General features: G+C 44.0%; 1 protein-coding gene across 2 annotated transcripts in view; it reads right to left on the bottom strand.

Moving 5' to 3' along the window:
• LOC139748221 (bicaudal D-related protein homolog) overlaps positions 1-15,339 on the bottom strand; it is a 161,983-nt gene that overhangs the window by 18,322 nt on the left and 128,322 nt on the right. For both annotated transcript variants that reach the window (XM_071661050.1, XM_071661051.1), the window contains exons 2-4: positions 7,219-7,322; positions 4,870-4,981; positions 4,300-4,416 (exon numbers count right to left, since the gene is read on the bottom strand). In XM_071661050.1, coding sequence (XP_071517151.1) covers positions 4,300-4,416; positions 4,870-4,981; positions 7,219-7,322 — 333 coding nt within the window. The remainder of the gene's footprint in view (positions 1-4,299; positions 4,417-4,869; positions 4,982-7,218; positions 7,323-15,339) is intronic.

The following is a 15,339-nucleotide window of genomic DNA, read 5'->3' as shown; positions in this document are numbered from 1 at the left end:
AAGAGGTAGTGAAAGCTTTGCAGAAGATGAAAGCTGGCAAGGCAGCAGGTTTGGATGGTATTGCAGTGGAATTTATTAAAAAAGGGGGTGACTGTATTACTGACAGGTTGGTAAGGTTATCTAATGTATGTATGACTCATGGTGAGGTGCCTGAGGATTGGCGGAATGCGTGCATAGTGCCATTGTACAAAGGCAAAGGGGATAAGAGTGAGTGCTCAAATTACAGAGGTATAAGTTTGTTGAGTATTCCTGGTAAATTATATGGGAGGGTATTGATTGAGAGGGTGAAGGCATGTACAGAGCATCAGATTGGGGAAGAGCAGTGTGGTTTCAGAAGTGGTAGAGGATGTGTGGATCAGGTGTTTGCTTTGAAGAATGTATGTGAGAAATACTTAGAAAAGCAAATGGATTTGTATGTAGCATTTATGGATCTGGAGAAGGCATATGATAGAGTTGATAGAGATGCTCTGTGGAAGGTATTAAGAATATATGGTGTGGGAGGCAAGTTGTTAGAAGCAGTGAAAAGTTTTTATCGAGGATGTAAGGCATGTGTACGTGTAGGAAGAGAGGAAAGTGACTGGTTCTCAGTGAATGTAGGTTTGCGGCAGGGGTGTGTGATGTCTCCATGGTTGTTTAATTTGTTTATGGATGGGGTTGTTAGAAGGGAAATGCAAGAGTTTTGGAAAGAGGGGCAAGTATGAAGTCTGTTGGGATGAGAGAGCTTGGGAAGTGAGTCAGTTGTAGTTCGCTGATGATGCAGCGCTGGTGGCTGATTCATGTGAGAAACTGCAGAAGCTGGTGACTGAGTTTGGTAAAGTGTGTGAAAGAAGAAAGTTAAGAGTAAATGTGAATAAGAGCAAGGTTATTAGGTACAGTAGGGTTGAGGGTCAAGTCAATTGGGAGGTAAGTTTGAATGGAGAAAAACTGGAGGAAGTAAAGTGTTTTAGATATCTAGGAGTGGATCTGGCAGTGGATGGAACCATGGAAGCGGAAGTGGATCATAGGGTGGGGGAGGGGGCGAAAATTCTGGGAGCCTTGAAGAATGTGTGGAAGTCGAGAACATTATCTCGGAAAGCAAAAATGGGTATGTTTGAAGGAACAGTGGTTCCAACAATGTTGTATGGTTGTGAGGAGTGGGCTATGGATAGAGTTGTGCGCAGGAGGATGGTTGTGCTGGAAATGAGATGTTTGAGGACAATGTGTGGTGTGAGGTGGTTTGATCGAGTAAGTAACGTAAGGGTAAGAGAGATGTGTGGAAATAAAAGAGCGTGGTTGAGAGAGCAGAAGAGGGTGCTTTGAAATGGTTTGGGCACATGGAGAGAATGAGTGAGGAAAGATTGACCAAGAGGATATATGTGTCGGAGGTGGAGGGAACCAGGAGAAGTGGGAGACCAAATTGGAGGTGGAAAGATGGAGTGAAAAAGATTTTGTGTGATCGGGGCCTGAACATGCAGGAGGGTGAAAGGAGGGCAAGGAATAGAGTGAATTGGATTGATGTGGTATACCGGGGTTGACGTGCTGTCAGTGGAATGAATCAGGGCATGTGAAGCGTCTGGGGTAAACCATGGAAAGCTGTGTAGGTATGTATATTTGCGTGTGTGGACGTATGTATATACATGTGTATGGGGGTGGGTTGGGCCATTTCTTTCGTCTGTTTCCTTGCGCTACCTCGCAAACGCGGGAGACAGCGACAAAAAAAAAAAAAATATATATATATATATATATATATATATATATCTTCTGTTTCCCATTTTAGAAAGTTAATACAAGGAGGGGAGGATTTGTTTAATTTGTTTAATTTGTTTATGGATGGGGTTGTAAGGGAGGTAAATGCAAGAGTCCTGGAAAGAGGGGCAAGTATGAAGTCTGTTGGGGATGAGAGAGCTTGGGAAGTGAGTCAGTTGTTGTTCGCTGATGATACAGCGCTGGTGGCTGATTCATGTGAGAAACTGCAGAAGCTGGTGACTGAGTTTGGTAAAGTGTGTGGAAGAAGAAAGTTGAGAGTAAATGTGAATAAGAGCAAGGTTATTAGGTACAGTAGGGGTGAGGGTCAAGTCAATTGGGAGGTGAGTTTGAATGGAGAAAAACTGGAGGAAGTGAAGTGTTTTAGATATCTGGGAGTGGATCTGTCAGCGGATGGAACCATGGAAGCGGAAGTGGATCATAGGGTGGGGGAGGGGGCGAAAATTTTGGGAGCCTTGAAAAATGTGTGGAAGTCGAGAACATTATCTCGGAAAGCGAAAATGGGTATGTTTGAGGGAATAGTGGTTCCAACAATGTTGTATGGTTGCGAGGCGTGGGCTATGGATAGAGATGTGCGCAGGAGGATGGATGTGCTGGAAATGAGATGTTTGAGGACAATGTGTGGTGTGAGGTGGTTTGATCGAGTAAGTAACGTAAGGGTAAGAGAGATGTGTGGAAATAAAAAGAGCGTGGTTGAGAGAGCAGAAGAGGGTGTTTTGAAATGGTTTGGGCACATGGAGAGAATGAGTGAGGAGAGATTGACCAAGAGGATATATGTGTCGGAGGTGGAGGGAACGAGGAGAAGAGGGAGACCAAATTGGAGGTGGAAAGATGGAGTGAAAAAGATTTTGTGTGATCGGGGCCTGAACATGCAAGAGGGTGAAAGGAGGGCAAGGAATAGAGTGAATTGGAGTCATGTGGTATACAGGGGTTGACGTGCTGTCAGTGGATTGAATCAAGGCATGTGAAGCGTCTGGGGTAAACCATGGAAAGCTGTGTAGGTATGTATATTTGCGTGTGTGGACGTGTGTATGTACATGTGTATGGGGGGGGGGGGGGGCCATTTCTTTCGTCTGTTTCCTTGCGCTACCTCGCAAACGCGGGAGACAGCGACAAAGTATAAAAAAAAAAAGAAAATATATATATATATATATATATATATATATATATATATATATATATATATATATATATATATATATATGGCAGCGGATGGAACCATAGAAGCGGAAGTGAATAATAGGGTAGGGGAGGGGGCGAAAATCCTGGGAGCCTTGAAGAATGTGTGGAAGTCGAGAACATTATCTCCGAAAGCAAAAATGGCTATGTTTGAAGGAATAGTGGCTCCAACAATGTTGCATGGTTGCAAGGCGTGGGCTATGGACAGAGTTGTGCGCAGGAGGGTGGATGTGCTGGAAATGAGATGTTTGAGGACAATGTGTGGTGTGGGGTGGTTTGATCGAGTAAGTAATGTAAGGGTAAGAGAGATGTGTGGAAATAAAAAGAGCATGGTTGAGAGAGCAGAAGAGGGTGTTTTGAAATGGTTTGGGCACATGGAGAGAATAAGTGAGGAAAAATTGACCAAGAGGATATATGTGTCGGAGGTGGAGGGAACCAGGAGAAGTGGGAGACCAAATTGGAGGTGGAAAGATGGAGTGAAAAAGATTTTGAGTGATCGGGGCCTGAACATGCAGGAGGGTGAAAGGCGGGCAAGGAATAGAGTGAAGTGGATCGATGTGGTATACCGGGATTGACGTGCTGTCAGTGGATTGAATCAGGGCATGTGAAGCGTCTGGGGTAAACCATGGAAAGTTGTGTGGGGGCCTGGATGTGGAAAGAGAGCTGTGGTTTCGGGCATTATTGCATGACAGCTAGAGACTGAGTGTGAACGAATGGGGCCTTTGTTGTCTTTTCCTAGCGCTACCTCGCACACATGAGGGGGGGAGGGGGATGGTATTCCATGTGTGGCGAGGTGGCGATGGAAATGAATAAAGGCAGACAGTGTGAATTGTGTGCATGGGTATATATGTATGTGTCTGTGTGTGTATATATATGTGTACATTGAGATGTATAGGTATGTATATTTGCGTGTGTGGACGTGTATGTATATACATGTGTATGGGGGTGGGTTGGGCCATTTCTTTCGTCTGTTTCCTTGCGCTACCTCGCAAACGCGGGAGAGAGCGACAAAGCAAAATAAATAAAATAAATAGAAATATATATATATATATATATATATATATATATATATATATATATATATATATATATATATATATAGGACCATGTTCCCTAATAAAGTGTTTTAATTCTAAATTATGAATAATTCTGAACACTGTATTGGCCAAGGTCCTCCTGCTAATGCCAGCTACCGGATATGTATAGCCAGAGGTGGGAGATTATGGTTATATATAGCCTCAGGTGAGGGATACTGGCTATAAATCTAGCAAGAAGTGACACGTTAACATGTCAACTGCTGGCTGCGGGTGACGAGTGTGTCCCCAGGTATGGCTACGTGTGGTTCAGAAGCTATGGGATGAGTGGACGAAGACGTACCTCCTCGCGGAGCACCTCCAGTGTGGAAACCTGCTCTGTCATATTGCTCTTCCTCAGGTTGAACTGGTCCCTCAGGAGCTGCAACTGTTGTTCCAGCTGGTGCTCATGTTTTGACGACTATGGTGGGGGTTAGGAAGGGAGAAAATACACTTACTCATTGTCGTATGGCCACAAACTTCCTAAACATTTACATGTAGAATCATATGTATAAAATATCAGCTTAAGAATTAAAGAGATGAATCAAATTTATGGATAACTTTATTGGTTAATATCAATTTCTCTCACATTTTACTCTCGCATTCACAGAAAATTTGTGTGAGATCTGACCTGTGAGATCTGTGACCAGGTCATGCATCGAGGACATGACCTTAACCCAGATGCAAACTCTGAACTGCACTTTTACGAAGACTTAATTATCCTTAAGCACTTGAGAACTTGGCCAATGACTTCAGCAGGAGGCAAAGAATAACTCCTGACAAAGTGCTCAAGCATTCCCTATGGGTCCTAACTGAGTAGTAGCCGTCAAAATAACTTCTACTGAGCCAACCACTGAGGGAGTAACTCACTGACCTCCTTGAGCTGGGTAGTGAGCCGCTGGTTCTGTTCGGTGAGCTGGTCGATGAGCTGGCTCTTCTCTCTCTCCGTCTGGCGTAGGGCCTCCCTCTGCTCCTGCAGGTCACCTCTGGCAGGAGGAGGAAGGACAGGAAGAAGAAGAAGGGCAACAGAGAGCCCATGTTAGAGTACATCCATGACAACAATGTCTCCTCACCTACTTTCGTTACAACTGTATCGTACATACAACAGCCCATGGTGAATGCTGTATTACTACATTCACTGTATTTTCATCCATTCCCACATGGTGTTATCTGATACTTTCTAATTATCAATAAAATGTTAAGAAGTTGTCTTAAAATATCTGACTACAGTACATCTGTCTTGCCTTCTGCCACAATGTGAAATTTCTGACCCGTCATACCGACAGATATACTTACCTCCCACATTACCTACTTACTACACTTACAAGTTAAGTGATTAATGACATACAAGGATGGTACAGCAGTGCCACAGGGATGGTACAGCAGTGCCACAAGAATGGTACAGCAGTGCCACAGGGATGGTAGAGCAGTGCCACAGGGATGGTAGAGCAGTGCCACAAGAATGGTAGAGCAGTGCCACAAGAACGGTGCAGCAGTGCCACAGGGATGGTACAGCAGTGCCACAAGAATGGTAGAGCAGTGCCACAGGGATGGTAGAACAGTGCCACAAGAATGGTAGAGCAGTGCCACAAGAATGGTACAGCAGTACCACAGGGATGGTACAGCAGTGCCACAGGGATGATACAGCAGTGCCACAAGGATGGTAAAGCAGTGCCAAAAGAATCTTACAGCAGTGCCACAGGGATGGAACAGCAGTGACACATTATCTAACATATGTAAGACTACAATGCCAGAGGTGTTAACACATGGCTACAACCCTATGAGAGTACATCATAAGAATACATTACACGTGCACAACATAAGACAACACCACAAGTGTACAACACACAGCTACAACCCTACAGGTGTATACCATAAGACTACAAAACCAAATGTGTACAAAACAAGGGTACAATCCTTCAGGTGTACAACACAAAACTACTACACAACAGGTGTACAATACAAGGCTACAACCCTATAGGTATAAAACACAATACTACGACACCAAAGACGTACAACAAAACAACACAAGGCTACAACACTACAAGAGCACAACATAAGACAACACCACAGGTGTACAGCATGACTACAACCCTACAGGTGGTGAAATAAAACTACAAACCCACAGTTGTACAACACGAGACTACAACCCTACAGTTGTACAACACATGGCTATAACCCTACAGATGTTCTACATGAGACCACAACACTGCAGTTGTACAACACATGGCTATAACCCTACTACAACCCTAAAGTCTCACAATCTACGAGAGACTATATGATCAAGTGTACCTACTGTGCTTCCAATTCTTCTCTGCAGAAGCGTCAGTGAAATGAAAAAGGTACAGAAAAAGCAATAAAAAGCCGTGCAGTGCCAACATGTAAACACTTCCAGCCGTCACTGCCAACACGTAAACACTTCCAGCCGTGCACTGCCAACATGTAAACACTTCCAACCGTCCATTTCCAACATGTAAATACTTCTAGCAGTGCAATGCCAACATGTAAACACTTCCAGCCGTGCACTGCCAACATGTACATACTTTCAGCCTTGCAGTGCCAACATGTACACACTTCAAGCATTTCCAGTTTGCACGAAAGCTAATACTGCCAGCAATTTGGGAAAGCTTCAGCAAAACAAAGTGCATCAGTAAAAGCAATTCATGTAACATCAATAAATAATCTCAGATCTTCACTGTACAAGAAGGTTTTACCTCCTGGGGAAATGATTCACAAGTTCCTGTCAGGAAAAAGCTTAAATCTAATAACCAAAAATGACTGGACACCCACTGCCACCCTCTATCAGTGACTGTGTGACCCCTGGCACCCCCAGCAGTGACTGTATGACCTCTGGCACCCTCCAGCAGTGACTGCATAACCCCTGGCACCTTCCACCAGTGACTGTATGGATCCCATCCACCCACAATGAGTCTTTCTAACCCGTAGCTTCCGCCCACAGTGCGTGTCACCCATCCAGTGCTTCTGGCCCTTGTCACCTACCCACAGAGTTAGCACCACCCTGGCACCCACCTACAATTGGTATCTGGGCCCTGGCACCCACCTGCAGTTTGTATCTGTCCCCAGTATCACCCTGACACTCACCTACAGTGCCAGTATCACTTTAACACCCACCTACAGTACCACCATCACCCTGACACCCACCAACAGTGCCAGTATCACCCTGGCACCCTCTAAACTGGTCTCATCTGACACAAGGACTTACTTGGCATTCTGGATGTCGATGGTGAGTTCTTGAATCTTAATCTCATACTCGCTCTCTGTAGCCGTCAGCTTCCGCCTCAGCCCATGCTTCTCCTGCTCCAACACCTGCAGGAGACAAGTGAAGTAAGTATCCATGTAACTCTATAGTGATGCAGGTAATGGAGTTCCCCGACTGAAAGATTTAGAGCTCTCTGAAATGGTTGCTACAGAAGTTATGAGTAAGATATAGATAGATAGACAGACAGATATAGATAGATAGATAGACAGATAGATAGATAGATAGATAGATAGATAGAGAGAGAGAGAGAGAGAGAGAGAGAGAGAGAGAGAGAGAGAGAGAGAGAGAGAGAGAGAGAGAGAGAGGTCCTGGAGCTGTGTAATAATAATAATTATAATAATGATAATAATAATAATAATATTAATAATAATAATAATCCTTCAGGGTTCCTTCCCATCACCTACCTAGTTTCATCTTTCAATTAATGATCTTCAACCTCTAACCTTAAATCCCTCTCATACTCTGCTTAATTCCTTCCCAAATTTCCCCCTCACCTCCTCACTCCTATACTCATTCTTCTATTATACATTAACATATATAACATACATATAGCATATATATTGGCATATATCAACGCTGTCCCCTACCCTACAGCGTGTGGGTATTGGGAAAGCACTGATCCGGTAAGTTGAGGGTTGTAATAATGCAATTTCCACCGACATCTGCTACGCATCTCACTCGTTTTCTCATGGACTATTTCAAAACAAGGTAATTTACCCTCCAGTGACATCAACGTGTTGGGCATAACCATGGCCTCTTGTTCTATCCTGGATAGCCCACATCAGTCTTAATTATGCTTTTCCTCTCTGTTCTACAACTATCTTTTTGGCAATCGCTCTTGTGTGGTGTCTGAAGGTGTTTCTGCCACAAAGATCCGTACCTCGTGGCACACGGCTGACTACTGCTTCCCGTAGTTCTTGTGTTATTACCAGCCATAAGAGCATTGACTATCGTGATGCTACCTCCTTACCTCGTGCAGCAAACAGGTGGAATTTTTTTCATTCTTGTCTTCCTTCCTATTCCCTTTCCATCTTGAGATGGGTCTACAAAGATCTTTGTAATGGCTTACGTGTCATCTCAGACGACTGGGTCATGCATGCATTTGCCCAATATCATGTCGACTTCTATGGATACCGCGGGACAGAGGGCACGTCATGGCCATGGTGGTAGAGATATATAAGGCATTGGTGGTGACGAGGAAATGTTTAACTGGTAGCGGCTGACCCTCTACAGCTCAGCACATGGATCCGGACTCTTGGTTCACATCTAACGGGTTCCTCAGCAAGTGTTTACCCGCAAGTTTCACAGGCAACAAACTCCTCCGGAAAGCTCACACGTAACGGTCCCCTCAGCATATGATTACCCGCTAGTTTCGCAGGCAACAAGTCTCTCCGTAAATCTAGCACGTAATGGGTCACTCAGCATATATGCATACACCGGCTAGTCTCATAAGCAACAAACTCATCCATGAACATTGCCGGTAACGGGTCCACGAACAACTGTTCACGTAATTATACCATCATCCTTTTAACATCACATCTTATTTTTACAGGTAAAGGGTTCCTATGTAAACATTCGCACGGCCCTTTAACTGGTACACAGATCCTGCGTGTGTGTCAACACTGCAGAGTTACAGGTACCAGGGGCACCCACGCATATACTGCCCGTGGTACTACCTTAACAGGTAACAGAACACTTAATATTCACTAACAGACAACAGGATCGCTCGGTAAAGCTGATATCAATAGTTTCTTAAGGAACGGGACATTGTCAACTATTCTAAAAGCTCATCTGTAGTCTATATATATATATATATATATATATATATATATATATATATATATATATATTTTTTTTTTTTTGCTTTGTCGCTGTCTCCCGCGTTTGCGAGGTAGCGCAAGGAAACAGACGAAAGAAATGGCCCAACCCACCCCCATACACATGTATATACATACGTCCACACACGCAAATATACATACCTACACAGCTTTCCATGGTTTACCCCAGACGCTTCACAGGCCCTGATTCAATCCACTGACAGCACGTCAACCCCGGTATACCACATCGCTCCAATTCACTCTATTCCTTGCCCTCCTTTCACCCTCCTGCATGTTCAGGCCCCGATCACACAAAATCTTTTTCACTCCATCTTTCCACCTCCAATTTGGTCTCCCTCTTCTCCACGTTCCCTCCACCTCCGACACATATATCCTCTTGGTCAATCTTTCCTCACTCATTCTCTCCATGTGCCCAAACCATTTCAAAACACCCTCTTCTGCTCTCTCAACCACGCTCTTTTTATTTCCACACATCTCTCTTACCCTTACGTTACTTACTCGATCAAACCACCTCACACCACACATTGTCCTCAAACATCTCATTTCCAGCACATCCATCCTCCTGCGCACAACTCTATCCATAGCCCACGCCTCGCAACCATACAACATTGTTGGAACCACTATTCCTTCAAACATACCCATTTTTGCTTTACGAGATAATGTTCTCGACTTCCACACATTCTTCAAGGCTCCCAGAATTTTCGCCCCCTCCCCCACCCTATGATCCACTTCCGCTTCCATGGTTCCATCCGCTGCCAGATCCACTCCCAGATATCTAAAACACTTCACTTCCTCCAGTTTTTCTCCATTCAAACTCACCTCCCAATTGACTTGACCCTCAATCCTACTGTACCTAATAACCTTGCTCTTATTCACATTTACTCTTAACTTTCTTCTTTCACACACTTTACCAAACTCACTCACCAGCTTCTGCAGTTTCTCACACGTATTCCCTGCGTGTCGTAGAAGGCGACTAAAAGGGAAGGGAGCGGGGGGCTGGAAATCCTCACCTCTCTTTTTTTTTTTTTCCAAAGGAAGGAACAGAGAAGGGGGCTGGATGAGGATGTTTCCTCAGAGGCCCAGTCCTCTGTTCTTAACGCTACCTCGCTGACGCGGGAAATGGCGAATAGTATGAAAGAAAGAAAGAAAGAATATATATATATATATATATATATATATATATATATATATATATATATATATATATATATATATATATTTTTTTTTTTTTTTTTTGCTTTTTGCTTTGTCGCTGTCTCCCGCGTTTGCGAGGTAGCGCAAGGAAACTGACGAAAGAAATGGCCCAACCCACCCCCATACACATGTATATAAATACGTCCACACACGCAAATATACATACCTACACAGCTTTCCATGGTTTACCCCAGACGCTTCACATGCCCTGATTCAATCCACTGACAGCACGCCAACCCCGGTATACCACACCGCTCCAATTCACTCTATTCCTTGCCCTCCTTTCACCCTCCTGCATGTTCAGGCCCCGATCACACAAAATCTTTTTCACTCCATCTTTCCACCTCCAATTTGGTCTCCCTCTTCTCCTCGTTCCCTCCACCTCCGACATATATATATATATATATATATATATATATATATATATATATATATATATATATATATATATATACATATATATAGGTGAAGATTTGTATGGGTTTTCAGAAAAGAAAAGTGAATGTTGGGATGAAGAGGGTTGTGAGAGTAAGTGAGCTTGGGAAGGAGACTTGTGTGAGGAAGTACCAGGAGAGACTGAGTACAGAATGGAAAAAGGTGAGAACAATGGAAGTAAGGGGAGTGGGGGAGGAATGGGATGTATTTAGGGAATCAGTGATGGATTGCGCAAAAGATGCTTGTGGCATGAGAAGAGTGGGAGGTGGGTTGATTAGAAAGGGTAGTGAGTGGTGGGATGAAGAAGTAAGATTATTAGTGAAAGAGAAGAGAGAGGCATTTGGACGATTTTTGCAGGGAAAAAATGCAATTGAGTGGGAGATGTATAAAAGAAAGAGACAGGAGGTCAAGAGAAAGGTGCAAGAGGTGAAAAAGAGGGCAAATGAGAGTTGGGGTGAGAGAGTATCATTAAATTTTAGGGAGAATAAAAAGATGTTCTGGAAGGAGGTAAATAAAGTGCGTAAGACAAGGGAGCAAATGGGAACTTCAGTGAAGGGCGCAAATGGGGAGGTGATAACAAGTAGTGGTGATGTGAGAAGGAGATGGAGTGAGTATTTTGAAGGTTTGTTGAATGTGTTTGATGATAGAGTGGCAGATATAGGGTGTTTTGGTCGAGGTGGTGTGCAAAGTGAGAGGGTTAGGGAAAATGATTTGGTAAACAGAGAAGAGGTAGTAGAAGCTTTGCGGAAGATGAAAGCCGGCAAGGCAGCAGGTTTGGATGGTATTGCAGTGGAATTTATTAAAAAAGGGGGTGACTGTTTTATTGACTGGTTGGTAAGGTTATTTAATGTATGTATGACTCATGGTGAGGTGCCTGAGGATTGGCGGAATGCGTGCATAGTGCCATTGTACAAAGGCAAAGGGGATAAGAGTGAGTGCTCAAATTACAGAGGTATAAGTTTGTTGAGTATTCCTGGTAAATTATATGGGAGGGTATTGATTAAGAGGGTGAAGGCATGTACAGAGCATCAGATTGGGGAAGAGCAGTGTGGTTTCAGAAGTGGTAGAGGATGTGTGGATCAGGTGTTTGCTTTGAAGAATGTATGTGAGAAATACTTAGAAAAGCAAATGGATTTGTATGTAGCATTTATGGATCTGGAGAAGGCATATGATAGAGTTGATAGAGATGCTCTGTGGAAGGTATTAAGAATATATGGTGTGGGAGGCAAGTTGTTAGAAGCAGTGAAAAGTTTTTATCGAGGATGTAAGGCATGTGTACGTGTAGGAAGAGAGGAAAGTGATTGGTTCTCAGTGAATGTAGGTTTGCGGCAGGGGTGTGTGATGTCTCCATGGTTGTTTAATTTGTTTATGGATGGGGTTGTTAGGGAGGTGAATGCAAGAGTTTTGGAAAGAGGGGCAAGTATGAAGTCTGTTGGGGATGAGAGAGCTTGGGAAGTGAGTCAGTTGTTGTTCGCTGATGATACAGTGCTGGTGGCTGATTCATGTGAGAAACTGCAGAAGCTGGTGACTGAGTTTGGTAAAGTGTGTGAAAGAAGAAAGTTAATAAGAGTAAATGTGAATAAGAGCAAGGTAATTAGGTACAGTAGGGTTGAGGGTCAAGTCAATTGGGAGGTAAGTTTGAATGGAGAAAAACTGGAGGAAGTAAAGTGTTTTAGATATCTTGGAGTGGTTCTGGCAGCGGATGGAACCATGGAAGCGGAAGTGGATCATAGGGTGGGGGAGGGGGCGAAAATTCTGGGAGCCTTGAAGAATGTGTGGAAGTCGAGAACATTATCTCGGAAAGCAAAAATGGGTATGTTTGAAGGAATAGTGGTTCCAACAATGTTGTATGGTTGCGAGGCGTGGGCTATGGATAGAGTTGTGCGCAGGAGGATGGATGTGCTGGAAATGAGATGTTTGAGGACAATGTGTGGTGTGAGGTGGTTTGATCGAGTAAGTAACGTAAGGGTAAGAGAGATGTGTGGAAATAAAAAGAGCGTGGTTGAAAGAGCAGAAGAGGGTGTTTTGAAATGGTTTGGGCACATGGAGAGAATGAGTGAGGAAAGATTGACCAAGAGGATATATGTGTCGGAGGTGGAGGGAACGAGGAGAAGTGGGAGACCAAATTGGAGGTGGAAAGATGGAGTGAAAAAGATTTTGTGTGATCGGGGCCTGAACATGCAGGAGGGTGAAAGGAGGGCAAGGAACAGAGTGAATTGGATCGATGTGGTATACCGGGGTTGACGTGCTGTCAGTGGATTGAATCAGGGCATATGAAGCGTCTGGGGTAAACCATGGAAAGCTGTGTAGGTATGTATATTTGCGTGTGTGGACGTATGTATATACATGTGTATGGGGGTGGGTTGGGCCATTTCTTTCGTCTGTTTCTTTGCGCTACCTCGCAAACGCGGGAGACAGCGACAAAGCAAAAAAAATATATATATATATATATATATATATATATATATATATATATATATATATATATATATATATATATATATATATATGGGTTATCTTTATTGGTTTCTTAGACCAGTGGTCTCTATGAACTTCCGGAAGTCATTTTATACCAAGTGCTCTATCTGCGTGTGACGCAGGACATACGCATAACGCATAGTGACGTAATCTAACGTGTGGTAACGTAACATAAACATGACTCAATCAAGAGTAGGGGTCATGGCTGTTGGAGGACGAACCGACTTATAATAATGATGGGAGGGTAATTGTGGAAGGATGATGGAGGGGTCCCCCCCCCCCGACACAATACCTCTGCTTTCCCACAGACAGTGGGTCGACCGCCCCTCGTTCACACTGTCCCAAGTCTTCACTTCACTTAGAATCTAGATGTTCGTATTCCTGTCCTCTCCCTCTCACCTGCGTCATGTCTACTCGCTCTCTCTCCCCACTCCCCTGCGTCATGTCTATCCCCCCGTACTTAGACCACCAGCCCCTCCTCCTATCCCCCGAGATACCTGGACACACCAAGTCACACAACAAATGACTGTATGTATGAGTGGTGGGAGGAGAGGGTAACGGGCTGCTGTTGGCCTGCCTCACCCACTGTAGCGACCACCGCTAAACTGCTAATTTAGTCTGTGGCTTACTGACCACACTGTGTCAACGTTAACTGTCGCCTGTACAGTGCTACCGCCTCTAACTGCCACTGCTAACCGCCTCCTTTAACTGCTACTACTGACTACCGCCTCTATATGACACTGCTAACTACAGCCTCTAACTGCCCCTGTTGACTACCGCCTCTAACTGCCACTGCTGACTATTGCTTCTATATAACACTGCTAACTACGGTCTCTTGACAGCTACCACTAACTACCGCCTCTAATTATCGTTGCTAACTACCGCCTCTTACTGCAATTGCTAACTGTGGTTGTAAACGGAGGTGGTTGTAAAGTGATGGAGGCGGTAGTGGTTGTAGTTGTGACTGTGGTGGTGGGGTGTTTGTGATGAAGGTGGTTGTAGTATGGTGTAGGCAATTGTGGTTGTAGTTGATACACTTAAGTTCTCGACCAGACAAGTTACCCTTTAAAGATATATTTACAGAAAACGTAACTTTAAGAGAAAATGGCATAGAATATATTACATTGTATACTATATTATATAATGTATATTTATTAATATTCATCATCCGTCACCTGGTGAGAGCTTCCTTTATCAATATTATATATCCTTCTTTTATATTTAATACGAGGTCATAAAGGCGGACCCAACCAATGTTATTTTATTAGTAAGAATTTTCTTCATTGATTAGATACACATTTCATGTGACATTGACGAAACTGACAATTGTATTTTCAGAAGGAAATGTATACTAATAAGGGGCGAGTAACGCGTAGCGCTCGCCGCAGAGAGAGAGAGAGAGAGAGAGAGAGAGAGAGAGAGAGAGAGAGAGAGAGAGAGAGAGGATGAGAGACAGACGGACGGACGGGCGGGTGTTGCCCAACGGTGGCCATCACACCAGCAGGTTGACTGCTCCTGCCACCTGGTGACCGTTACGGGTCGCGGGAACAGCTAGCCAGAGAGTGTGTTACCGTTCGTTTCCGGCCGTTACGGACTGCGTACGGTTGTTACCGCCGTCACTGGACGATACCGAGTTCCTGTGTCACACCCGGTGTTACCTGACGTTACCACCGGAGGTGGGTGGGGTGGGGAGGGGGAATCCTGGGAGTGACCAAAAAGTTACAAGCCGTACTATGTTAGTCACATGTTAATGCGAGTTACCAGGGAGTCACTGGACGTTATTTAGCGTTACTGCACGTTACAAGGGGCTGCTGGACGTTACCACACATCACTAAGCGCTACTACCTCTGACTCAGATGTCTCCCAAAGTTATCTGGCGTTACTGCGTGACACACAAAGCCAATACACGCTACGGTTAGGCGTGGCATAATGCTTTCTTAAGCTACTAAGCGTTACTATACGTTACGGTGCGTTGCGGCAACCACACAAACGCACCTGTAGCTTACTAAAACGTTATTTTTAAAGTTTGATATGTTCTTATACTTCTTTTGAGGGGGAGGGATATATATATATATATATATATATATATATATATATATATATATATATATATATATAT

The sequence above is a fragment of the Panulirus ornatus genome, chromosome 73 (genome assembly GCF_036320965.1).
Source record: "Panulirus ornatus isolate Po-2019 chromosome 73, ASM3632096v1, whole genome shotgun sequence".
NCBI lineage: Eukaryota > Metazoa > Arthropoda > Malacostraca > Decapoda > Palinuridae > Panulirus > Panulirus ornatus.
This window is presented reverse-complemented; position numbering and strand designations above follow the sequence as displayed.